Source organism: Phlebotomus papatasi, chromosome 1 (assembly GCF_024763615.1).
Source record: "Phlebotomus papatasi isolate M1 chromosome 1, Ppap_2.1, whole genome shotgun sequence".
NCBI classification, from domain to species: Eukaryota; Metazoa; Arthropoda; class Insecta; order Diptera; family Psychodidae; genus Phlebotomus; species Phlebotomus papatasi.
Window position 1 is genome coordinate 33,684,329 of NC_077222.1, and position 26,891 is coordinate 33,711,219.

At 33.4% G+C, this 26,891-nt stretch overlaps 2 protein-coding genes across 3 annotated transcripts in view; one reads left to right on the top strand and one right to left on the bottom strand.

Moving 5' to 3' along the window:
• The window catches only part of LOC129798860 (uncharacterized), a 152,211-nt gene extending 125,653 nt beyond the window's left edge, over window positions 1-26,558 (bottom strand). The window contains exons 1-7 of the mRNA XM_055842301.1: window positions 26,131-26,558; window positions 25,925-26,059; window positions 25,789-25,861; window positions 24,668-25,729; window positions 20,685-20,852; window positions 20,473-20,618; window positions 20,248-20,406 (exon numbers count right to left, since the gene is read on the bottom strand). Coding sequence (XP_055698276.1) covers window positions 20,252-20,406; window positions 20,473-20,618; window positions 20,685-20,852; window positions 24,668-25,729; window positions 25,789-25,861; window positions 25,925-26,059; window positions 26,131-26,233 — 1,842 coding nt within the window. The 5' untranslated portion in view covers window positions 26,234-26,558 and the 3' untranslated portion in view covers window positions 20,248-20,251. The remainder of the gene's footprint in view (window positions 1-20,247; window positions 20,407-20,472; window positions 20,619-20,684; window positions 20,853-24,667; window positions 25,730-25,788; window positions 25,862-25,924; window positions 26,060-26,130) is intronic.
• LOC129798858 (histidine decarboxylase) lies at window positions 667-16,637 on the top strand. Of its 2 annotated transcripts, none has more exons than XM_055842294.1 (9): window positions 667-990; window positions 1,336-1,914; window positions 5,813-5,922; window positions 6,411-6,640; window positions 9,217-9,406; window positions 9,487-9,565; window positions 12,972-13,369; window positions 13,433-13,623; window positions 16,039-16,637. In XM_055842294.1, exons 1-9 carry the CDS (start codon window positions 963-965, stop codon window positions 16,043-16,045), a joined length of 1,812 nt encoding a protein of 603 aa, XP_055698269.1. In that variant the 5' UTR covers window positions 667-962; the 3' UTR covers window positions 16,046-16,637. The 2 variants fall into 2 exon arrangements, with proteins under 2 accessions (XP_055698269.1, XP_055698268.1); XM_055842293.1 differs by having other exon boundaries at window positions 13,433-13,610.
• Window positions 26,559-26,891: the final 333 nt, after the last annotated feature.

Here is a 26,891-nt window from a genome sequence, read left to right on the forward strand (position 1 = left end):
TTTGATTATCTAAATGAACACATCCAAATACGATTTTGAAGAACTCTATACGAGCAGTCTGCGAATTTTCCCTCGCCACTCTTTATCTGTTGCTTAATAACAAATTAGTTTTTTTCTCTTGTCTATTTGCAGATGAATCGCGATGAGAATAAATGCTTGGTAAAAAATAGGAACAGATTATCTGCAATAATTCTTTTCCTGGGACTAATTGACCATAATGAAAAATGGGAAGGCGTATTCTTCGAAAGACTTCAATCTCAATTGACGAAAGTTTCCGTTAAGCAAGCGAGAAACCTCGCAAGATTAGAAAAAAATTCACTGCGCAACAGGATGGACCAGAAGATGTGTCTCCACAAAACCACCCCCAATTTGGGGAGATAGTACCCACCCAAAACTCCTCAAGATCAGTCCATTCTAGAGGGTATAAAAGGCACCATCCTGAACGGTTTCACTTCAGTTTCCCGGAAGATTTTCCCCCGTGTGGAGTACAAAAAAAACCCAAAGTGAAAAGTCAAGTGAAAGAAAATCTCTTGTGATTTTCCAAACCATAGTATTTCATTGAGACATTTTGCAGGTCTTTGTGTGGTATATTGTGCATTTTTGCATTGTTAATAGCATTAACTGGGTTCAAGTGTAAAACTTCCCCACCACCAACTGCCACTATACTGAAGGAAGCCAGAGAAAATTCCACAAACACTGCGGAAATTTCGCGAAAGTGGTTTTCAGTGTTAACATTTCCTCTCCTTGACTTGGTGTCTCATTGAACTTGTTGGAGAATTCATTTTTTTCCCCCAATATTTTCACAATTATAATTTCTTACGCAATTATGTCTTGAACAAATTGCACCATTTGCTCTTTCAGGTTTTGCTTTTGCGTGGCGAACAATAGAAAGAACAATCTTTGAAAATTGTTCTTGGGACAAATTCTCGTGCTAAAAAGTTTTATAGAATTAATCTTGTGCCATGGATTGTGAGGAGTATCGAAGACGAGGTATAATAAATTTTCACCCAGATCAATCCCTTTTATATGCAATTTCCATAATCATTTTCCTATTATACCACTCCTCTATACGGAGAGGGGTATTTTGTCAATGAAAATTATTCACTGAGACATGTGAAAAGGGCACGCTCTCTCCCATTTGGCGCAGCATGTGAAAATATATAAAGTGCATTAAAGGATTTCCCGAGGATTTCTAAACATGACCATCCCCATGTTATTGCTTCCAATTTTATTGAGTTAAATGTTTTACCAATTTTAACTTCCAAATTGGATTCATTTTGATTTACTTTTCTTCATTCTTTTTTCTCTTATTTTTTTTTGTTTCTTTGGCTCTAGGCAAAGAAATGGTGGATTACATTGCGGATTATCTGCAAAATATTCGTGAAAGACGCGTTTTTCCCAACGTCAAACCCGGCTACATGCGTTCCCTCCTACCGGACTCTGCACCCCTCGAGGGTGAGAGTTGGGATGCAATTTTTGCAGATGTTGAACGTGTTGTAATGCCTGGAGTAACGCACTGGCAAAGTCCTCACATGCACGCATACTTCCCAGCTCTAAATTCCTACCCATCCCTCTTGGGTGACATGCTGGCCGATGCCATAAATTGTCTGGGATTCACCTGGGCATCTTCCCCAGCTTGCACAGAACTCGAAACTGTCGCAATGAATTGGCTAGGAAAGATGATAGGACTACCAGATGAATTCCTCCATCTGAGCAGCTCAAGCAGAGGTGGTGGAGTCATCCAGACCACCGCCAGTGAAGCCACTTTAGTATGTCTTTTGGCTGGCAGAACACAGGCCATTAGACGCTACCATGAACATTCACCAGGACTTCAAGATTCCGAAGTAAATGCCCGTCTTGTGGCCTATTGTTCCGATCAAGCTCACTCAAGTGTGGAAAAAGCCGCTCTAATTGGTAAGAACAATTCTAAACTTTACCATCCTTCCACCTCTTACAAACAACTAATTTTTCATCGACCGAAATTAAACATTTTTGTATTGGTTTTTTTTTATATAAAAGCGGCAAAATTAAAAGAATTATAGGCTTTGCCTTTGAAGATTTCAGAATACTCCTTAGCTTAGACATCTTCATTAAAATAAAAGTTTTTGCTTAACTGTTACGCGAATACACAAGTGTAAAGAATTCACTAATAAAATTTACAATTGTACCTATATTCAAGAAGAGTGCAAAAACGTTAAGGTAGCTCGAATTCATTCCGATTATTGGAACCGCTTTACTGGCTCCTTTAGAGGAATATTTGTATTTATTTTCCCAATCCAAAGCCATTGTTGCGTCTGCCGCTGTCTTACCATAATCGGTCACACGAGGTAAATGGCAGAAATAATAAGTTTGTATGAGACTTAAAAAGATCAAAATGAATTGATCGCATTTGTTAAGGTAAGGGAAGGATTCGACTTGTTCTGTTCATAATATTCTTACAACTCAGTAACATTTAAAAGAAACTAAAACCAAAACAAAAACTAAACTTATTCCAAAATGGGTTTCGATTAAAATTCAGAAATGATCAAAATTGAAGAGTAAAAATCCCGAATAAGTTAACAACTTTTCAGAGTCAAAATTCAGAATAAATCGAAATCCCGAAGGGTCAAATTCTTGAATGGATCGAACCTTAAATGTGTCATAATCTAGAAGGGTTAATCCCGAAGAGTCAAAATCCCGAATGGATCAAAATTGAAAAGTAGAAATCTCGGATTGATCGAAATGCCGAATTAGTTAATATATTTTAAGGGTTTAAAACCTAGTCAAAATTCAGCATAAATCAAAATCTCGAAGGGTTAAAAATACCGAATGGATCGAAATACCGAACGTGTCGAAATCTTGAATGTGTCATAATCAAAAAGAGTTCATCCCGAAAAGTCAAAGGCAAGAATGAATGAAAATTGAAAAGTAAAAATTCCCAATGAGTCGAAATGCCAAAAGAGTCAAAAAGTCCAAAGCCAAAATTCCGTATGAATCGAAATACCGAAGAATAAAGATCCTGAATGGATCGAAATGCCGAATGAGTGAAAATCCTGAATATTATCACAATCAAGAAGGGGCAATTCTGAAAAGGCAAAGTCCCGAATGAATAAGAATGGAAGAGCCAAAGTTTTGTGTGGGTTAATATATCGAATAAGTGAACATTAAACAGTTTTTAAAATTCAAAATTCCACATGAATAGTAACCCCAAAGGGTCAAAATCGTAAAGAGTTAAAATCCGGAATGGGTCAAAATCTCAAATGGTTGAAAATTCCGAATGGGATATAATTAGAAGAGTCAATCGCGAGGCTCCTAGTCATAATCCTAAATGTATCGAAATCCCAAAGACAAAATTTTGAAAAGGTAAATTTTTTTAAATAATATAACTAAAATACTTTAAATAAGTTGAAGTTTAATGGATGAATCTCGCCATAGTTGATGGCCTCATTGGTAAAGTAATCTACTTGAATCTTCCTTATTACTTATTCCAAAAATTCAATTAATTTTTAAGAGAAAGTAAAACAAAAACTTACACTTAAATTGATCACATATCAAATAAAAGCAAAAACAGTTAAAAAATTTTGAAAAAAATCTATGACACAGAAGGTTTTTGTTTGAAAGCTTAAAGTAATTTGACACTTTAAAAATAAAGAACTTACTGAAGAATACACCCATCAAATAATTTCGTCAGATATCTTTAAGATTTCTGCAGAAAATATCTACACCTCTGCCGAAAATCTGCCGAGAAATCTGTGGATATTCCTACGAATTTTATTTGGGCTTGGAACAAAATTCGTCAGAAATTTTTCCAGATTTTCTGACGAATCCTAGTGCACACTCTGACGAATTTCTGTAGATATTTTGCCGATTTTCTGTAGATTTTTCTACATTCCAAACTTTCCAGACAGCTGTGTCAGAAAAAATGGAATATTTTTCACTGAAGTTTGCAAAATTCAATAGAGTTATTCTTGGTGATATCACAGTGTTTATATAAAATAAAGAATTCTGCGACGTCGTGTTATATGTAGAGAATAGCGAAGTGATAACTTTAAACACAGTGTCGACCTAAATTTCGTGTTTTTGTATCATTCGATTGACGATTTTTAAGAAGTTAGTATTTTTGATCGCATCTTTTTAGTTATCTAAAACGTTTAATCGGTAATGCTTGTTATGCAGAGCATAGCATTTTCTTTGTAACTTCTAATACAATGTCTTGATAAATCAACAATATTTTTGTTGAGACAATGGAGACTATGCAGATTTCATATGCAGAAATTCTGCCGAGAATCTGTAGATTTTCGGAAGAATTTCTGCCGAAAATCTACAGATTTTTAGGCAGAAATTCTGCCGAAAATCTACAGAATTTCTGCCTGAATGTACTAGAATATACCGTTACAATTCAAAAAACCTCAGAGTAAAATCGGCAGGTAGAGCAATGATTTGACGGGCATTATCAGCCATTAAGTGCTTATTTTAAGATTTATAACCTAAATATTTATATTAGAATTGTGGAGAAAGGAAATCATCCTACAGATGGACCCCTAATAAATGAAAAAAAAGAGATGGCAAAGCGTTCCAGTTTTGCCGAGTATTCGAACTCAAGAGAAGGAGCTATCCGTGTAAATATTATCTTTTCGCATGCTGCATAGTGCATAGGGTGGCAATTTTAGTCGCATTTTTGTCAGAAAATGATTCCAAAGACCAAAAAAATATGATGTGCTAATACAACAAAAAGTAAAGACAACTCACCCACAAGTAATGCCGCCATTCTACCGGTTTATTACCAATTAAATTGATTTATACATTTAAAAACATATTCTGAAGTAAAATATCGCTTAAGAAAAGTTCATTTTAGAATATGTTAGCATTAGCCACAAGCATACGGGCAAATAAAAAAGTAAATCCAAGAAAGGTATATCATTTACGGGTACATTACCGATTCATTACTGATAAATTCCGATGCATCCGGGTTATAAATTTCTAGAAACTAGATTTTTCAAAAAAAAAAAAATAATCCGAGTTTAAGCAAATCGGTTGAAAAATAAGCTCCCCAAAATGGTTCAATGACCTTCAAAAAATCAATATCGAAATTTTTTCGAACATTAGATGTCTAAGTCACCTTAACTACCTCTAAAACATATTCAAAAATGAAAAAAAAATTGGAGCCCTTTGAAACCTAAATGTGAACATGTTTTAGAACGGAATAAAATACAGTCAAGTGTGCTAATCCGGGCGCTTCGCTATCTGGATCGTTTATGACTAATTCCCTTAAAATTATATTTTTATTTTTATTTCCGTAATATAGTCAGTACAGTAGCATAATATAACTATTCAAGTTTGAGAAAAAAAAACAAAAATAATATTTTTATCCATTAAATAAGTTTGTGTAATCGACTTTTACGGATAATAGGTAACAGATCAAAATTTAATATCTCCTAAAAATTTATTAAACTTACAAGCAATGATTTATTAAATAATTCAATAAAAAATTGCCAGTAAAAATCTCATTTAAATTTGTATCAAATGTTGTTTTCTCAATAAGATAACAAAAAAAATTAAGTTTATAATTACATTAAGGGCAAATATTGAAAACAAAAGTCAATAGACATAAAATATTATTTTAATGACTAATAAAATACGTATAATTATACTTTTTTTTATAAATATTTTATGAAGCACCATTTTTTTACAATCCTGTTAATTCCTTTGAAACATTATACCGATAAAATCGTTGATTTACTGATTACTTGCTTAGCTATCTAAACATTCGCTATTTTAGTACGAAAAACCTCCTGGGATTATTAAAAAAAAAAAAAAATTGTAAAATTTGCAGGTCTCGTGAGGATGAGATTCATCGAAGCTGATGAGAAACTGAGTCTTCGTGGGGAGCCCCTCCGAGAAGCCATTGAAAGTGACATGAAGCAAGGATTAATACCATTTTGGGTAAGAATACCTCAATCACCAAAAATACTTTCCATGAATGAAAATTGGTCCCCAGAGAAAATCTCCCATCACAAATTAAAAAAGTACAGGAATTCCATGACAATTTGATGGAGTGACAAACCACACAACAAGAGTATCATGGTCTAATACAAAATACCCAGAGAGTGTGAGCTGCCGAGACACACGACGACAGATTGTGAAAAGATTTCTGACAAAGCGGATTGCCTTTTCCACTAGCAATTTGGCGTGGGTGTTTGTTTCACCAGCAAAAGACATTCTTAAATAAACTCATAGTCTCATCACTTCGCATCCTCATTTCCCATGGGGGATCCAATTAATAAAAGCTCCCTGATTTTTCTCTTCCTACTTCCTCATCCCCTTCCAAGGAGTGTCTGCCTTCAAATCACTCCGTAATTGCCCAATGCATTTTTTTTTTACTTCAAATGCATTCTAGACATTTCACCCATCTCTCTGCCCTAATCCTCAAGGTCTGTGCTACTCTTGGAACAACAGGAGCTTGTGCTTTCGATAATCTCGAGGAGGTAGGAATTGTCTGTCAAGATTTCAAACTGTGGCTCCACGTGGACGCAGCCTATGCTGGCAGTGCATTCATCTGCCCAGAATACAGGGGATGGCTCAAAGGGATTCGTCGCGCAGATTCAATTGCTTTTAATCCATCCAAATGGCTAATGGTACATTTCGACTGTACAGCATTGTGGTGAGTTGGTTAATTCAATGATTTTCAAAACAAATTCATTCAATTAGTTCAAAATTCAGGGGCAACAATTTCAAGTGTTCAAAATGTACTATAGAAACTTTATGAAATTCTAACAGATTTTAAGACAACAATTTGTATATTATTCTAAATTTGTTTGAAGACGAAGACAGTAAATTTTTTAAAAAAGTAAAAAAAAATACTGTACAAAACAGTAAAAAATTATTTTTTCTCATCAAAAAATAAAATGTGATCAAACAATATTCAATTTAGAATTTAAATTCCAGTGAAATTTTCATGCAACTTTTGACAAATGGGACTGCCTAGCCAAATTTGTTAGTCTCTATCAAAACGAAATTGAAGTCACATTTTCTTGTATGATATTGAACATATTGTATAACCTTAATTGATTAATCGATCTTTTCCGGCTTTCACAGCCGTAAAACGAAGTCCAGTCAAAGAAAAATGGAAATTATTTACTTAAATTCCTCCTTTTTAATTACTACCTTATCTTTTCCTTAAGGAAACTTATGTTTAGCTTAGTTTAAAGTAAATATCTTAGCTTTAAACTTTGACTAATTAAAATTGACTTTTATAGTGACAGACGAATTCCACTAAATTGAGATTGAAATAAAATAGATAAAAAAGGTATGTCAAAATTAATTGACTGAGCAAAATTTCGTAACGTTAAAATTCATATCTCATTCTTTCTATAAAATTTTGCATATGCCTTTCCTACTCTTTCGCACTCTTCTTATTCTTCTTTTAAACATCACACCAAATTAAATTTAGTTTAGTTCAATTTTGAGTCCAAAAGACTGGGATAGGCTTATTCAAACCCTTTGAGAAAGAAAAGGACGTGAATTTTCATTTTATGAAATATTACCGATCTAAAAGGTGTGCGGGAGCCATTATTACTCCAGCAGTGTTTTTTGTGACATTTTAAAAGAATTAAAATGAATAAATCTCAAATTAATCGTTAGCATCGTACCGTGTCGTGTCTACGTATTTTTTCTGGTTTTAATAAATGTTTCAAAACTTATTCAGTAGTTTCCAAAAAAAAAATATATATAAATAAATTCAGATTCAGAGTTTATAAAACAAAATATTCTTGGGGCTGGAGTTTTAATTTCTTCGTTTATTTTCAATTTCGATTTATTCTTGTAAAATAATTGAAAGAAGAGAAATAATGTTTTATAATGTATAAAAAGTATACTGATAAGCAAGTTTGATTCTTGAGTAACAAAAATTGAATTTATACTTTCTAAAATCGTTTTTTATGGCTCCGGTACGACCGGGAAAATTTCATGAAATCAAAATTCACATCCCATTATTTCTCACATGTTTTGCTATGTGTATCTCAACCTTTTGCCCTCCAAATTCGTTTGAATTAAATTGAATTTCTTATGATGTTCAAAAGAAGAAGTGCAAAAAAATGAGATAGACCTGTGAGAAGGAAAGGGGTTCGAATTTCGACTTCATAAAATTTACCTGATCTAAAAGGTGTGCCAGAACCATTAGGCAGTATTTTAGGATTTGACCAAAATTTATGTTTTTTTATTTATATTTTTGTCTGAAAATCAATTGTATTACTTAAGATATATTGAAAAAAATTTCAAGTGGTTTATGAATCAGTTCAAATCGGTTGTGAAACGGTATAAGCGGTAAATAATGTGACAGTACTTTTGAGGTATAGGGGAAACTGGGGCACCACCAAACACTAATTTTTATTTCTAAACTACTTGGACTATCTCGATCATTCCTTCAGTGGACAAGCATCCCTATAGTGCCTATATATTCCTATAGGTCTTATCCTCTGAATTCAAATATCCGATTAAAAAATTGCAGTGTTTAGTGGTGCCCCAGTTTCCCCTAGCATGCAAATCATTAGTTTATAAATTTCGCAAAGCACGAGACGCTTTGTCACCCCTTTCTTGCTCATTTCGTTCACTGCTCAAATTTTATTTTTTTATTAATCACTTTTACCAAAATGATGTCCATTATTCTAAAGCCGTATGTAATATTCAAAATGTGCTAATATCGTCTTTCAAGACCTTACCAACTGCGCTATTTTTTTAAGTTGTTAAAGTCATTTAGTCATTTAGGGAACGAAATTTGCAAAAAAAAATAACCAGATGCATCATGGTACGTTTGATATGAGGACCTTACGTAGTTCTAAACATATCGCCGCTTGGGGCTTGAAACACAAATAAAGTAAATATAAAACAAATGCAGTTAGCACAATTGCTGATCCAACCGATAATATGTCTTTATAAAATTGAATAGTTTTATATTTTATTCGCAAACTCTTGAGTTTATTTAAAAACTAATGAAAGCTTATCTCTTTTTTATGACATAAAATTAAAATGATAAATAAAAAAGACTTTTAAATTTAATTAATTAATTTAAAATCTCAAGAATAAGAATCCAAAAAAAAAATATTTTCAGACAATATTTCTGAAAACATTTTTGTTCTTTGATTCTTAAAATTTATTCTCAGGCTTTAAAACACTAATAGCTTTAGTCATCAGAGATCATCATTTAGAATAAGTTCAAAATATTTTTACACAATTTTTCAGGGTAAGAAATAGTGGAGCCCTCCACAGGACCTTCAACGTGGAACCTCTCTATCTTCAGCACGAAAATTCAGGATTAGCCATTGACTATATGCACTGGCAGATTCCACTTAGCAAGAGATTCCGCGCTCTAAAATTGTGGTTCGTTCTTCGAAACTACGGAATTAAAGGACTGCAGAAACACATCAGAGAAGTAAGATTGAAATCATTTATAGTATCTCTGTCTTGATTGATCATTTTCAATAGTCAATAATCATGATTTCTGTGGCGCAGGGTGTTCGTTTGGCGCAAAAATTTGAGGCTCTGGTTTTAGCTGATCATCGCTTCGAAATACCAGCTACGAGACATTTAGGTGAGATTCTTTATAGAAATCCGTCTTAATCTATCACTTCAATCTCTCTCTCGAGCAATCTGTCCACTGGGAGTGTTAGTTGGGGAAATCAATAAAATTAATTGTTATCTCGTGGAAGAAAGTTCCCAAAATATTCACCGTTAAGCACTTGAAGAGTTTGGGCAGTGAAAGAAACCGCGGGTGTTTTTTTTTTGTTTTCTTTTTTACTCATTTTGCCCCGTCCATCGTGCCTCCCGAGAATTGCGCCTTTCATCTTCTACCATTTTTGGATATCCTCCAATTGTATAAATTCTTCCTGGCAAATCATTCTCGTCAAGTTCATCTTTCTCGCAATGTAAGAGAACATTTCTTTTTTGACACATTTGCGTGTACCAAAGTTGGAGGATTGGTTCTTTTATTTTATTTATTTTTTGTTACTTCGTGCTTTTTTCTTATTCGTAAATCACTTTTTTTTTCTTAAATACATTCTCGTCTTGTGCACCATCATCAATTGATGCTGAGAACAATTTCACAAGTATAATAAATCCATTTCATTTTTTCGCCCAATCCATTATTATATTGCTTCTTTAGCTGTTTTGCCAATTGGATCTTCTACCCACCACCTCGAGGCAACAAATTGTATGGATAATTTGTAACATTAAATACCAATTTTGTCAGGTTTGGAATACCGCATGAAAGACAATTTAGTACCCTTCCACTTGGTTCATACCAAGAGACCTCCGCAGAATTTTCTTCTTCTCTTCGATGATCCGGCTGGATTTTGCCCAAAAACGCGATCGAAATGAGGGATTAAAGGCACTCTCTTGGAAGCCAAATGGGATCCAACTGAGAGTGAGCTTTGTAAAAAAAGTGCAAAAGCACCAACAATAAACCCGGTGATTAAGCCTGAAATGCTTATGCCAGCTGGGATTCTTTCCCATTGCGTCATGTGTCAATTACATTATTATGCAAGTGCTTTCACTGAGAAAAAAGAGGGTGCTATTAACTTTTTTTCCTCAGAAATTTAACACTGTTTAGGTGTAAAAATATATCAACATTTTTTAATGTTAATTTTACACCTTATTAAGGGTAAAATTAACATGAAAAAGGGTACCTTTAACCCCTAATACACCTAAAAAGGGTAATATTTATACCGATTTTGGATCAATACTGCAGGGTAAAATTAACATTTCTGGAATGTTATTTTAACTTTTTCGGATTTCTTTTAGTGTTACCATTTAACCCTTTTGATTCCCAAAATTCACGAAAAGTCCAATCAATGCTTAGAAATAACAAATCGTATCAATCTCATTATGGAGACTGAACCAAACTACTCCGCATCAGAAATTAATTAAAATACGAAAACGTTTATAATATAAATTGTCCACATTCTATATAGTATGGTAAACTATTATAGCAGGATTAGAAAAATCGGAAAGATATCTGCTTACTTTAAGAAAAATAAAATGATTAAAAACACTGAAGATGTAGTTTTGTCAAGCATTAAATTTCGAACATTAATAACTAAGGTCAAGAACGACCCAAGAATAAATCAAACTCATTATTGACAAGGTTTTAAGGTCAACTATAACATACTAAAATATAAAATTGTATTATTTCGTTTAACGGTTACTCAAGTTTGAAGTTTAAAGTATATAATTTTGAAATTTTAGATTACAAGATTAGAAGTTTAATATTGACGAATCATCCCATCGGGAAGGTCCATAGTTTGGAAATCGTAACAAACAGTGTCAAGATAATAAAAAAAAATAAATAAATAAACAAAACAATGTCTGCAAAGATACTTAAATATTTAACTTCAAAAATTCCCAAATTCAGTTTTTCGATTTTAGTGCATCTTGCGGTGATCTGTCGAAGAGGACATGTTATAGAATTTTACAACTTCGCAAAACCTTTCATTTGCGCTGTTAAATGATTAAATTATCACAATTATAATAAAGAATATTTTTAGAATCACAATATCCTGGGTCGAACAATTGTAATGTCCAACGCACAATAATGTTTATGTATAGTAAACATGTTTTTTACATTTCAATAAGAGTGAGTGAGATATAAATCTAGTCATCTCGCTCATTCTCATGGGAAATTTTGAAAACATGCTTACAAACAAAAGCTGTTGTGCGCTGATCATAAAGAATGAGCAGAGCCCATGTGAAAGCCAGGAATAATGGATTCAGGCCAAAATCCAGAAAGCCAAAATCCCAAAAATCAAAATTCCGAATGGACAAAAATCCAAAATGGATTAAAATCCCGACTGGGTCAAAATCCCGAAAAGCTAAAATACCGAAAATCCAAAATTCTGAACATCAAAACCCCGAAAAAGCTACTATTCACAAAAACCAAAATCCTGAATGCCAAAATCCCGAAAGGGCTAAAATTCGGAACGCTAAAATCCCGAAAAGGTTGAATCCTGAAGGCCAAAATCCAGAATTCTTAAGTGTTATAGCTCCTGCCGCAATTACACCCCGCTTGTTGGAAGCAAAGGGAAATTTTCTGTGTTTTGGGAAATTATCAGGAAATTATTTCAGGATTTTGACCATTACAGATTTTGGCATCCGGGATTTTGGCTTCCGGGATTTTGGTTTTCAGGATTTATGTCCTTTGGGGTTTCTTCTTTTCTGTCTTTTGTCTTTCGAGATTTTCGCCGACACTGAGAAATAACTTATACAACATTGAAGCTTGATCAATGTAAAAGAAACTGCGAGATTCCGATAAAGAACAAAATTAGATGGAACCCTAGCGGTTACATCACAAAGTTGTTATATTATGAAAAGTTATAGCACTCACTAAACCTCTCATTGGAGTCGTCTATGACCAAGTTCTTAAACTTAGAACAGGGGATATATCTGTTTTAGAATTTCTTTAAGATTTTTCATCCTTTTTCGGGTCAAGACTTGATCTTTACCAAAACCCATAGTAAATATCTCTTACTGTTTTTCCTTTACAAACCCATTTCCACTACAGAAAAAGAAATGGCCGTACTGCTATCTATGATTGTTAGAAAGTCTCCTCCCTAAAGTCAAGACCAATCGGACAAAATCAAGTTTCACCTCCGATTACATAAGCTGCCATTGCAAAAAGTCTTTCCTCAAAGTCCAACTTTAAAAATGCGCTTAATCATTCTTTGCCCAGGGAATTGCAAAATAAATTTCTCTCAGTGAAGATGAAATTGTTAACGGTTCTTTCTTTTCATCTTTTCTGCCAAGAGGGAACTGCTACAAAAAAAAGTTAAAGGCACTTTCAAGAAGCTTCTTTTTTTTTCCTCACTCAAACTCCCTTGATGTACACTTTCCTGGAGAGATCTTTTGGCTTTTAAGAACTACCCAAAAAAATGATTATCATTTTCTTATTCTCAACTTTTTCTTCTGCCCATCAAAATGTCAAAAAAAAATCCACCATGACCCAGGAATGGTGGTGTTTCGCTTGAGGGGTGATAATGATCTTACCGAGAAACTTCTCAAGAGACTCAACAATCGCGGGAATCTTCACTGTGTCCCATCATCACTGAAAGGACGCTATGTTATACGCTTCACTGTTACTTCTACACGTACCACCAGTGAGGATATCCTCAAGGATTGGTCAGAGATTAGAACTGTTGCTACAGAAATTCTCGAAGAAATGAATATCAAAATCGAAAGGACAAGGGTCTGCCTCAAAGAAACCAGAGAAAAGAATGAAGCTTTTGGATCAAGTCTCTTGTTAGCAAATTCTCCCATGTCTCCAAAGATTGTCAATGGATCATTTGCTGCAATTTTCGATGCTGATGAATTTCTAGCCAAAGCCTACGCTGGCATCAGAGTTTCTGTAAGATAAATTGAAAGAAAAAATCCCCTAAAGATCCTGAAAAATATTCTAATGTCTTCTTAGAACCAAGATTCTCCTGCAATGAGACGCCGTGTTCGTGGAATTTTAATGTCCGGAAAACAATTTTCCCTGGATTCCCGGATGGATCTTGTTGTCCAGGGAATTCACAACAGCAGCGATGGGGAAAACTTTCTGGACACAACTCGGACAATTACCGAGGACAACGAGGATCCGTGGGAAGGTACGAAGGGAAGGTAGTGATCGACATTTTTTTCATTAGGTGTCGTCTTGCATGATTTGTTTAAAGCAGGAATTTCTTAAATATTTTCGAGGCTATGTCGTAAAAAGTGAGGTTATAGTTGGAATACGAAACTACTTTGTGAAAAAGACAGAAAAGTATGACTAGATGAATATCAAAATCTTCGTTATCTTCTTTTTTTTAAACAAGAAAGTTTTCTGCAAATTTAGGTTATGTTACAACTAACCTAAAAAAGAAAGTTACAATTCAATCGGCAAAGAACTCCTAAAAGCTCTGTAACAAGATAGTTTCCATAATTGAAACATTTTTAATTATTTATTTGGCGCAAGAACCCTTTGAAATTTTTATTGCAAAATTTATCCATATAGGAACGTATTACATGAAAAGTTTCTGAGGTTAAAGTCAGATGAATGTTACATCCTCAGCATATTCAAAATAATGGACTCATGAACTAAATACAGATTACTTTGACGAGTAACATTTTCTTTTCTATGTAAGAAAAATGGCCTAGTATGTACCAGTTTTTTTTTTATTTTGGGATTTTTAGACATAACCTAAAATTCACATAACCAAAAATAGTTATGTTTTACATGGAAAAATCCTTTAGTTTTCCATCTAGCTACTTTGATTTTACCTTTCATAAGTTAGGAGGCAATTAATCTCCAATTTGTAGTAAATTTGGAGTAATTTTGTGCTAAAAAAAATTGAATTTCATGAATTGTAGTTAAGTACATAAAACCTTGTAAATCGGAGTTTTTGAACATAGAACCAAGCTTATTTTTTTATGTATGCAAGTTCTGAAAAACTCGTTGCTTTTTATAATAATCCGATGAGCAGATATTAATAAATATTAAGAATAGTTTAGGCGTTTAGAGTGAATTATTATGAAGAACATAACCTTAAAAAATCAAAGTATTATGGAAAAAAATTTGAAATCAGTAAAAATAGTTGAAAGGTCGTCTTAAACTCGAAAAAGTTCTTCTTAATCTTAGATCCTATTCTCTTATATTATGGCGTGAGCCGGGAAATTTACCTGGGTAATAGGGTAAGTGTGCCAAATTTCGGCATAGTTGCATGCAAGCGCCAAAGTCTCAAGTTTGAAATGTAATATCTTTAAATGAAATTGATTTTTTTCATTCCTTCTACTTTAGGAGTGTTGCTTAGAACCTTGTAGACAGTTTATCGTCTTTATTTACTTTAAAATCGTTCTTAATACATTTTAAAATGAATAAAAATGTAGACATAGCTTTGGTGCCCTATTTCGGCCACCTTCATTCTCATAGTTCCTTGCCCTTCGGGAATTCTTCCAATGCCTTTTTCACGTCACCTCGTTTGTCAAAGCTACATTTTTTGTTATTCTTTTGCATTGTATAATCTCTAGAGTATGTAAAAACTGAAAATTCATGGAAATTCGAGGAACAAAACAGGTGGCCAAAATTGCATGCTGGCCGGAATTTGGCACACTTATCCTATAATTAATATATTGATCCCAGCTTTTGTCGCCGCTGCTATGCACTTTTAAAATACTCCTGCTGGATAGGAAGGACACTGCAAATAAATAACACTTTGTTTTGGTTGAGAAAAAGATCTTATATTCACTTCAAAATTGCACTTTACTTCACAGAGGTTAGATAGGATGTTTACTTAAGAAGAGAATGGTCAAGTGACGTTAGATGGCAAATGCGCTGCCATCTAACATCTTATTATTAATTATTTGTTAGTTAAAAATTTGAGGTTATGTTGACCATAACCTTCATGCTTTGTATGGAAGAAACCTCAAAAATATTGCATAAAATTATTATTTCACAAATTCTGCGAGTTTAAACGAAAAACAAAATGGTTTAATTTAAAATCGAGTTTACTTAACTTTTCATTCCTTCTTTTAATTTTAAAACACATAGAATTCTAACCTAAAAAAAAGCTTTTAACGTAATATGCAGAAAAATATTAAAATAAGACATTTTTTCAATCTACACATTAAAAGAAGTTTTTTATCAATTTTCATTTGCTGTTGTGAAATAACAAAAACAATTATTTGATTGGTTAGTTTTAATTAAACCACAAAAAATGTTATGTAATGTTTTTGACAGAAGTTGACAGAAGACCGAAAATCCTCATCAATCATTAAAAAACAGGTTCAATCAAGGAAATGACGAGTATTTCTGATAAAGGTGAAATTTTATGTTATGAATGATTCTGAAATAACCTCAAATCGCACATAACCTCATTTCATGACATAACCTCTCAAATGTTTAAGAAATTTCTACCTTTGATTATTTTCATTACAAACATTTACAATTTGGATTATATTGGGAATGTTTAGAATAGCAGATTATACGTCTTTTTGTCATGACCTAACCTCAAATTCCATAACAGAACAATTTTAAGAAAAATTTTTCATCATTTCTAGCTTATGAAGAAACAAGCGACATTCAGCAAAGTGCAACAGACATCGACATGATACCCCAGTCTTTCCTATTAAGAAACCGACGCCGGTCCAACAGTGCGGCAGAAGTGATTCCGATCCCTGAGAAATCCCCCCAAAATTCCCCATCCCGCCTCCGAATCCACCGAAAATCTGAACCGCTCCTCTCGGCCTGGAAAACTTCCCGAAATGTAGAGAAATTTCCCAAAATCCAACATGTAACCTCTTTTGCCAGCAGCCTGGGAAGCATTGAGGAAAGCCCCAAAACACCTCAAGACATTTCATGTGGCTTTTCAAATCCTGCATTTTTTCAACCCATACCCCATCGCTTGGAAGTTTTAGGATTCTCCCAGGATAATTCTGACTGGAACATTCCTGAAGATGAGGCCTATAAAAGTCCCCAAATTCGCTTTTCCATCACAGACAAGTGCGACACTGTCCACGAAGATGACAACAAATCACCTCTGGAGGAAAGAATCTATGCCAATGTAAAATTTTGCCGGAAATGTGGTCATCATTCACTCAAAATTTAGCGATATAATCCCATTTTTCGCTTGTTCTACAATAACTAATTTGCCATATTATGCGTGTGTGTTATTTGTCTTTCAAAGCATTTTCAATGCTTTGAAAGAGCGTTCTTATATGAAAGATTGTACGTAAGAGAATTTCGTAAATTGCGATTTAAACAATCAATGAAGAATTGGAAAATCAGAAGCGTTTTTATAAACTTTTATTGTTTATTGGAGAATTAGAAGATTTGTTGTCAATCTCTGAATCAACCATTAAAAAATCCTCAAAACAGAATTAAGAAATATTTAAACAAACGTAACTTTTGAAAAAAAATAAATAAATTTTAGAGCTTACATAACTTAAATAATTTTAAAGTTAAGACACATTGATGGGTAGAATTAAAAACTGTAAGCCGAGACACACACCTATTAAGGCTCCTTCACACTGGGAGCATTAAAAAAAATGTTTGTTTTTAAAGAAAATTTCCCCTATCATTGTTGGCGAAAACGTCACATTTAAAAAAAAATCTATTTTTAATGAAAATCATTTCCAAGATATAGGCCATTAGCCATAAAATGAAATTACCATGGGCCTATTTTATTGCTACACCTTTGTTTCTTAATTTCAACTTATTTTTTATTTACTTTTTCATCATTTATGTTATCTTTACTCACTTTGAACATTAATCGAATTTCAATTAATCAGTATTTCGGACAAATTAATGTAGTTCGGATCGATACAAATGAATTAGGAATTATAATATTAATATGAAATATTTTGCAAATTACTAATATTAGGGTTGATTAAGTACTTTTCGCCACCTTAAGGTTTTACACCCTAATAATTCTTACATTTTTTGTCGAAATAAAAAGAAATTTTGTGTACAGGTGCTTTGAAGCATTGAGCCTAAACACAAGTAGATTTTGATTCTCCAATAGTGTCTTGGATAAAAGGTTAAATGGAACTTTATTTGCACAAAAAGTTGTTAATGTTCGAAGAATTCAAATTCAATTTCGAATTATCATACTAAATTTTCGAACAAGGTGGGGAAAATTTATCAAATATCACTAAAAAGCTGGCAAAAGAGTTACTCAGTGATTATGGAGTGATTAAGTAATGGGACAAGAATAGTAAACGACGTTGTTCTGTTTTATTCCTCACAACAATATGAAGACCGTCACATTTTGACACTTCAGCACTTCGAAATTCGAACAGGATGTATCTCAGCCACCTTGCGGAATTATCAAAGATTCTTTCCGTACAGAAGTAGATCTTGAAAAATTCGAAAATCTTTTTGAAGATCCAAAAAAGAGACTTTCATACTTCTTAATATTTTCGCAAGGTGGCAGAGTTACATCCTGTTCGAATTTCGAAGTCCCAAGTATCAAAATGTGATGGTCTTCACATTGTTGTGAGGAAGAAAACAGAACAACGTCGTTTACTGTTCTTGCCCCAGTATTTAATCAATCCATAATCACTGAGCGACTCTTTTGCCAGCTTTTTAGTGTGATATTTGATAAATTTTCCCCAACTTGTTCGAAAATTTAGTATGAAAATTCGAAATTGAATTTGAATTCTTCGATCATCAACGACTTTTCGTGCAAATAGAGTTCCATTTACCTTTTATCCAAGACACTATTGGAGATTCAAAATCTATTTTTGTTTGGGCTCATTGGCTCCGTTCAGTAATAACCTTTCGAAGAGACAAAGCCACTCCAAAGCCAAGCCGCCAAACCTATTCGAAAATCTACCGAAAGTCTAAAGTACAAATTCATATACCCGCCGCTTTAGCGCTGATTGTTCTGCCATTTCGAATTTCGATATTCTTGACACTTCAATCGTCAACAATGTCAGCAACAGTGTGCAATCTCTTGATGCGAAAAGTGAAGTTTTGTGTAGTTTTGTGGAATTTAAGGATGGTAGAAGTGGTAGAACGTCTTAATTGAAGTTTCATTCAAAGAAATGTCCTTTTGATGAACTTGCTCACTTTTTGTGTAACTCGTCGGTTTAAACGTTCGAACTTCCAACGGGGTTTTAGGTAAGTTCTCTCTGATATACCTTCGAATCGGTAAAGGAAAAACCTCAACCAGAGAGAGCTCTCAAATCGGGAAGGTTATTACTGAACGAGAGGATTCAGTCTTAGAGTAACAATGTTTTAAATTTAAAACATTACACAACTCTATTTTTTCTACATATCAATTTTCAAGAAAAGTCAAAATGTGGAACAACCAAAATACAAAACGCCAAAATCTCGAATGAGACAAATCCCGAAAGACAAAATCCAGAATGGGCCAAAATACGAAAGAGATAAATTTCGAAAAGTCATAATCCTGAATGTCAAAATCTTGAAAGTCAAAATCCTATAGTCAAAAAATGAACATTTTAAACACTTAGTTTCTTTATTATTTCTTTAGTTTTTTATTTTCTGAATGAATTCTGAAAAGACGAGAATTTGGTCTTTCGCCTGAGTCCTCGACTCGAAGAGAAGACTGGCCGTTTATTAAAATCAGTCTCTTTATATACATTACAATTTTGCTTATCAATCAATATTTAAAAAAAATAGGAGAAATTGGAAGGTGGGAGAATATGATAGAAAGAAAAATGGGAAAAATGCATTGCACACATTCGGCAATGTGCTGCACTTGCATTTGCAGTATGTTAACCCTGCTAAACCTAATAAATGCATCACCATGGCTAATGAAATGACTTCTTTCTTACAATTATATTTTTAACATTTTATGATTTTATAGACTATTTATTTATTACTAAATAAATCTAACATATATACCAAACTAATTAAACCTCTTCTCTCCTCCTGTTCATTTCACTGAACAAATTCTTTTGAAATTTTTTTTGAGAATAGCTTAATAAATTAATGATGGCTTTTATTGCTTTTGACGTAATGGAGTCTGTCTTGGCTTAACCTGAAATTTTTGGAATTTTATTTTTTTCGCTGTTAACTCCACTTTGTATTCAATTATTTCTATTTTTCCTTGTAAAAATTCTATCACAACGTGTGGTAAAATTTTAACTGTACGACCGTCTTCAGACTAGAGAGGTTTAGCCCAGTTCCCGAGGGTCTCAAAACCTTAAACAGCAACTGATTTTATTGATTTTTCAAAATGTAATACGTCATTTGCTCTTAATAATCCAATTCTAAGTCAAAATTTTCCAAAAAATCTTGACTGATAAGATATTAGAGAAGTTAAGCCGTATGGCTAAGCCTTAGGTCTGAAGCCCGTATAACGGCCAGTAATGTAACATCACCTTAAAATTTTAATTTATTTTAGAAGAATTCCTTTCCTACAAATATAGCCTGAAGCTTTTGAAAAAATCTTCCCATCAGAGAAGTTTATAAGAATGCTTCATGTAGTAAGTTTAAAAAATAAATAAATAAATACAAATTTCTGTAATAAAATGCAAGAGCATCAAAATACTGCTGTGCTATCAATAATTGTTAAGAGAATATTCTCTCTAAGAAAAAGACATTGATGTAAAAATTGTCCTGTTTAACTCATAAAATACCAAAGAATATTCCCTCTATTACAAATATTCCAAAAAAAGATCAAAATATATGTATTACTTTCCCCTTATACCTTCCAAATAAAATGTAAAACTAAATGTAATTGTTTTCTTCCCTTGGAAATCCAATAAAAAATATTTAGAAAAAAAATGTGGACTTACTTGATTAATTTGAAGTTAGCCAAATGGGCAATCCCCGCAGGACCATGGAAGCCCTCAGCCAAACTGTAATAGATTCTGTTTCACGAATATCTGCAAAAATGCCCAAAATACTGGGATTGTGATGTTTTTCCCACATTGGTTGGGCATTTCCCTTGAACTCTGCATAAGAATTTAAAAAAAAATCAGCATTCAAAGCAATTAAATAAAATAAATTTCTTCCCTCACCTATTAGACCATTTTTGAATGAACTGCTGTCAGCAAGAGCGAAATGTTTGGGAGCTTTTGACTTGAACCACGTACTGAGGATTCGTGAACAAAGTTGATCAGTGGGGAGATCAGTAATGACATTTGTAGCTCCAATTACAAGAGGGCTGCAAATGCAACACGTTATCAGGATAAAAAACACTAAATCGAGATGGGAAAATAAAAAAAATTACCAAAGAACACAGTGGTAGTACAGATGAGCCCCGGACATTTCACTGCAAAATCCATTGGACTTCAATCTGACAGATTCACATCCAAAAAGCATCACGATACAATTGAGATTGTCTTTTATCAAATCCCCAGATTTTATAAATTTCAGAGCATTTCCATGGCCAGAATAGCTGAAACATCAAAATTCCCTTGTTAAATTCAATTCAAAAGTAATTTAGAATTTTACAAGGAAAACTAAAAATGTTTGAGCAGGAACTCAAAAAAAATCATCGCATTTTTTAACTCCTGAAAGCTTAATGCACTGAGAGAAATCCGAAAAAGTTAAAATAACATTCCGGAAATGTTTATTTTACCCTGCATGATCCGAAATCGGTGTAAATATTATGCTTTTTATGAGTATTAGGGGTTAAAGTTACCCTTTTGCATGTTAATTTTACCCTTAAAAAGGTGTAAAATTAACAATAAAAAATGTTGATATAATTTTACACCTAAAAAGTGTTAAAGTTATGAGGAAAAAAAGTTAATCGCACCCTCTTTTTTTTCTCAGTGTGGTGGTGTTTCAATTAACACTTGGAAGGACCCTAGTGGCAGCCGCTGCCAATTTAGTTTTCAATTTTATTTTTTATATTGATAAATATATCATTTCGCCTGGAAACCCGATTGAATCCGTGCAGAATTTATCTGGCTATTTTTTTGTTATAAATTTTTTAATAAAAATTAAATATTAATGTAAATATATTGCAAAAACAAAAAACTGCACTCGGAAGGATCAAGTGGCACTTGCTGCCATATGCATTTTATATGGGAGTTTGACGTTCTGCAGATGTAATTTTCTTGATTGTTAGTGTATAAAAGCCTTAAAAGAACAAATTGAAAGTGTTTTTGCAAATTATTGAGAAGAATTAGGGGAAATATTGAATTGAGAAATATGAATAATTTTGGGAATTATTCAATTTTTCTCTTACTTCCCAAAGCTCAAAATCCATTTTGTTAAGCGAAGTTATTAGAAAATAGTTAATAGTATTTACTATTGTTCATAAAGTAGAATTTTTGCTTTGAAAAATAAGAGAAAAAATTAAACATTCAAAGGCTGCCGCATTCAAAAGCACACCTCATTCCCCTGACTCCATGATTCTGATAAAGATGAAAACATCGAATGGTTAAAAATCTTTAGATACAGTACCCAAGGAGATGAAATTTATGATTCAGACACCAGAAAAGAACTGACTAAAGCTTCAAATATTAAAATATAAGTAAAAATATCAAAATATTTTGTAAAATCCGATAAATGGCAACGGCTGCCACTTGGTCCTTCCGTGACACTTTTAGTTAGGGTTCTACGAAGTGTTAAAAATGAAAAGGGGAAATTTTTCTCTTAAACTCATGAAAACTTGTTTTAGTACATGACTGCTCCCATTGCTCTCATGTGCTTCTGTGTTATTGACTTTTCTTTAAGTTGGTTCTTGTCACGGCTGAAACACAAAACTGTCATGATCATGACAGAAACCAAGATAAGGAAAAGTCGATAATGCAGAAGCACTTAAGAAAAGTCCTGTGTTAAAAAATGTTCAGGAGAAAGATTTCCCCATTTAATTTTTCATTGAACCATTTTTTCACTGAAGATTTCCTTTTTAGAACTTGACTGCTCTTATGTGCTTCTGCATTATCGACTTTTCATTGTGTTAGTTTCTGTCACGACTGTTTGATGATTTTAGAACACGATTGAGAGTGGGGAAATAGTCGAATCGAGACTGAAACCATTTCAAAGAGGTACATGAAAATAACTAGGTGAAAGTGCTCTTCCTTCGAACGTTCATGCCTTCGAATAATTGCGATTTTTTTTTTCATTTTTCGTAAGAGATTTTCACTAAATTATCACGGAAATATCAACAATTGATGATAAGTCAACTAATATTTTATAGAAATGTGTAAGTCTGTTAGGAAAACTAAAAGAAAATTCACATTATTCGAAGGCATGAACGAGAAGGTTTGTAATGCTATTTTTATTAAATTATTTTATTAAATAAAATTACTTTTGATAGCTAAAAAGATGAAAAAGCGTCCTAGCTTTTCAGATTGCTTGAACTCAAGTGATAAATATTTCGTGAATTATATTTCATGTCACAAGCTTTCGAACAAATTTATTTTTGATTTCTTTTTTTTTTTTTTTTTTTGAAAAGGATGCATGACTTACGAACACTTTATCGATTCATTACCAATTAAGTCCGATGCAAGTCAGGTTGGAAATTTCAGGATCTTTCAAAAAAAAAGTCCAAAATTCAGCAAATCGGTTGAAAATAGGCTCTCGAAAGTGGTTAACTTTTATCTTCGAAAATTCGATATCGAAATGATTTTCGAACATAGGTGTTCAGGAACGAAATATGCGCCTTGACTAGCCCTAAAACATATTCGAAAATGAAAGATATTGTAGGATCCGATTTCGAAATAAACCAAAAGGTTACGGTTTTAACACAGAGAAATCCGAAAAAGTTAAAATAACATTCTGAAAATGTTTATTTTACCCTTCAGTATTGATCCGAAATCGGTGTAAATATTATGCTTTTTAGGTGTACTAGGGATTAAAGTTACCCTTTTTAATATTAATTTTACCCTTAAAAAGATGTAAAATTAACATTAAAAAATGTTGATATATTTTTACACCTAAAAAGTGTTAAAGTTATGAGGAAAAAATGTTAATCGCACCCCCGTTTTTCTCTCAGTGTAGAAGTTTATGAAGGAATGTAAAATGTAGATCGAACACATTTTTGTTTAGCTTTTTTCTTACTTATCCTCTGCACCGATCTTTTTCAAGGTCTTTTGTCCTTTCTCCGTCTCGTGCGTGATAAATAGTAGGTATTACCACTACTTTTCATCCCGTGTGCCATCGTGACATTGAGAAATTCTAGCAATGTGTCCTGACTAAATAAGCGATTTCGAGTGGTTCTAGAAGTTTTAATGAGCAACTTTTCACTTTAACTTTAATGTGAAATTTTCTAGTGTGATAACTCCGTAAGAAAGTTCATGAAGGCTATCTATAATAAAAATTTCAAGCCTCAGTCTCTTTTATTTTAGAAAATAGTGAATATTGAAAAATTTTTTTTGACAAATTTTGCCCCAATCTTTCCCTACCCTTTAAAAGTTATGTCTTGGTATTTTTGATATTTTGGTTATTTTCTACTTCATTTGTCTAATCTAATTTTTATTAATTCATTTAAAAAAAATTAACGGAAAATAATAGGCTGAAAATTGGCTAAATAATTTCATTCGGTGCATTCACAACCAAAAGTGTCTCGGCTAAAAGGTTACTTTTCTAAAATTCATGCAAGATTATAAAAATAAAAGTTTGAAGGTTATGTTGAGCATATAACTTCATCTTTCTATCCTACATTCTCAGCTAATTGAGAGAATGATGCTAGATAATTTGTTTGTCTTCATATCTAGCTTTATTTTGTCATTCTTCTGGCAAATTTTTTAGCTAAGCTTCTTTACTCTATATAATTTTTGGGATGTGAGGTTATTTTACAGTAGACTCTCTCTCAATCGGGAATATGGGGCGAAATGTCATCCGGTTTAGCGATAGAACTGAGCGTCAAAGCCTTTGTAAATTCCACAAAAAGCGCTCAATTATAAAGAATCACGATAAAATAGGAAGAACTACAGCGAATCTGAGCAAATTAGCTTCATAATTAAACGTGAAAATTATCAACAAAATTTGTCGCCCGATTGAAAAAGAGCCGATTGAGTGAGAGTCTACTGTAACCTTAAAAAATATTCCATGAAGTAATGCAAGATTCTTAAGTGATAACGTTATTATCTCATTTTATTTGTAAATTCCGGAGATAAAGAATTATTTTTTAATTTTTCTTCAAGATTGAGAAATTCTGCCAAAAAAATATGAGCTTTTTGAGGCTAGAATTACCATAACCTCAATTTAATTTTAATTAACCTATAAATAAAATAAAAGGGGTAATTTTGGAATACTTACAGAAAAATATCCGTAGATTCAAGAAGGTTCCTCATTTCCTGAGAACTCGGAGTTTTCTGTACAATTTGCTTCCATTCCGGAAGCCAGTACTTCAGAAATGCCGTAATTCTCTTCTCCATCTTCAGGAGATCCCCATCGGGATTTATCAGTGCATTTCCCTCTTTGACGCTCAAATGCAGATAACCCTTCTTGATCTTACTCTTGTACTTGTCAAAGAGCCTCAAGAGGATATGCAATGAACTGATTCTCGTGGTTTCATTCTCTGGCAATAACAATTCCCACGGAAACTGATCCAACAGTTCATCAACGATCAAAAAAATTGGATATCTGGGAATGTTCTGTTCCACTTCTGGGAAATTTTCTTGCACCGACAGGAAATCTTTAATTAATTTGTACTCCTTCTCTGTACAGGAGATCTCCTGGGCAGCCCTTTCTACATCGGTATCATTCAGGAGATCCATGGAGGAGCAAATGATACTCAGAAGAATTCTCTGGCGAGGAGAGAATTTGTGTTTTTGCACAAAATCATCAACAATTGAAAAGATTTTCTTCTCTCGGGCATTTTCTTCTTTTTTTGATTTTCCACGGAAGAAAACCACCCAAGGACCTATCCACTTTATAATCAGATCAATTAACTTGAGATATCTCTGATCCAGCTCCTTCAGATTAGCCCAGTAAGCAAGTCTATCAACATTTTCCGTGAATTTCATGAAAGTCATCTGAGTTTGGGAGATTTCATGCACTATTAAGTATATATTTTCTGCCTCAAATGGAGGAAGTAGGACAGAAAGGGGCTCATGATTGTTAATATCTGCCCTGGGATACTTCAGTAGGGTCAGAAAGATCCCAATATTGCTGCAGAGTAATTCTTTTTGAAGGGAACTTGCGGAATTGGAATCAAAATTCTTGCATAAATGCACAATTGTCCACTCCTGCGGGAGTTCCTGACACCTCTGCAGAAGTTCCTTGGCATCTTCATGCACTAAAGTCTTCTCCTTCTCAGACTTTTGCTTCTTATCGAATTCCTTGAGCTGGGATTTAACATAATCCCAACCCAAAGCCCTAAAAACATGCAAATGTTTCATGAAACATCGGAGAAACATGGGATATTTTTCACTCACGGTTCAAAATCTCCTGAACATTCATCATCTGCATGCAGAGATTCGAGATTCTTGAGGAATTTCATGTGAAAATCTAAGAGAAAATCCCTCCGTTAACCCTTGAAAACTGCCTCAAGAAGATTCTCCAGGTACTTACCAGAATCAAAGGAGGAATAATCACAGAAGAAAAACTTTGTCCGGAAACCCAAACAAAGAGCTTCTATTTGGCATTCTATAGATTCCATATGCTTCCCAGCACGATAGAGTTCATCGGCCTGCTTCAGGAGGATCCCTACATGGACAAGAACACAGTCAATTTGACTGATAAGTCTGATAAGAGAAAGTAGGTGAAAGTAACCTAACCTCTAAATGCTGCATCATTTTTAACAGTGTTATAGCACTCTCCAAGAGATATATTCTCTGCAGACTCCACTGAACACTCTTTGTTACCACACTTTCTTGCCATTTTCACACTTTTCACGCACGAACGCTAAAAATTTTCCGCGAAAACCGCTTGTTTTGAGAGCAACAAGTTTTCCCCGGCTTCTGACAAATGAGGTCACGGTCAAACTGGATTAATTCACATTTTCACCACTGGCGCTGCACGCACAAATTTCACCACGCACCTTCCGTCCAGTAGCCCAACTATCCAACTTTCAAATTTTAAATTCAACCGCCAATCAATCAAATGAAGAAATAACGAAAACAACAAAATAATTCACAAAAACCTCAAGAAAAATATCAACAATTCCCCAATAGCATCATGTGACAAAGAAAAATAAATTGCAATTGTCATGGTATGAGAACTCCAGTGAAATAAATCAATTTTTACTACCGCCTGCTTAAAATCACTCGCGATATTTCTTATTTTCTTCATTTTTGCAATATGCAAAAGCCAAAATGAGAAAATTCCTCGAGAGCAAGGTGGAGAAAAAAATCCCAGAGCAGAGAGCATAATAATAATCATATAAAATTGGATTGCATAATGTCTTGAGCGCTACTTCCACATTTTGTGCCCAGAGAAATTTGCGGGAAATGAGTTTTGATAGTGGCAACAAAAGCTTCTTGTACTTAGGTGAGATTCTTACAACTCGGCTCTATTGTGTGGCTTTTGAGTGAAAAAT

Excerpts from the sequence above, each read along its gene's own strand:
- LOC129798858 (XM_055842293.1), top strand. The coding sequence starts at position 963 with ATGGATTGTGAGGAGTATCGAAGACGAG. Across the intron at positions 991-1,335 it reads TGAGGAGTATCGAAGACGAG|GCAAAGAAATGGTGGATTAC; the intron begins GTATAATAAATT and ends CTTTGGCTCTAG. Across the intron at positions 13,370-13,432 it reads ACGCTGGCATCAGAGTTTCT|AACCAAGATTCTCCTGCAAT; the intron begins GTAAGATAAATT and ends ATGTCTTCTTAG.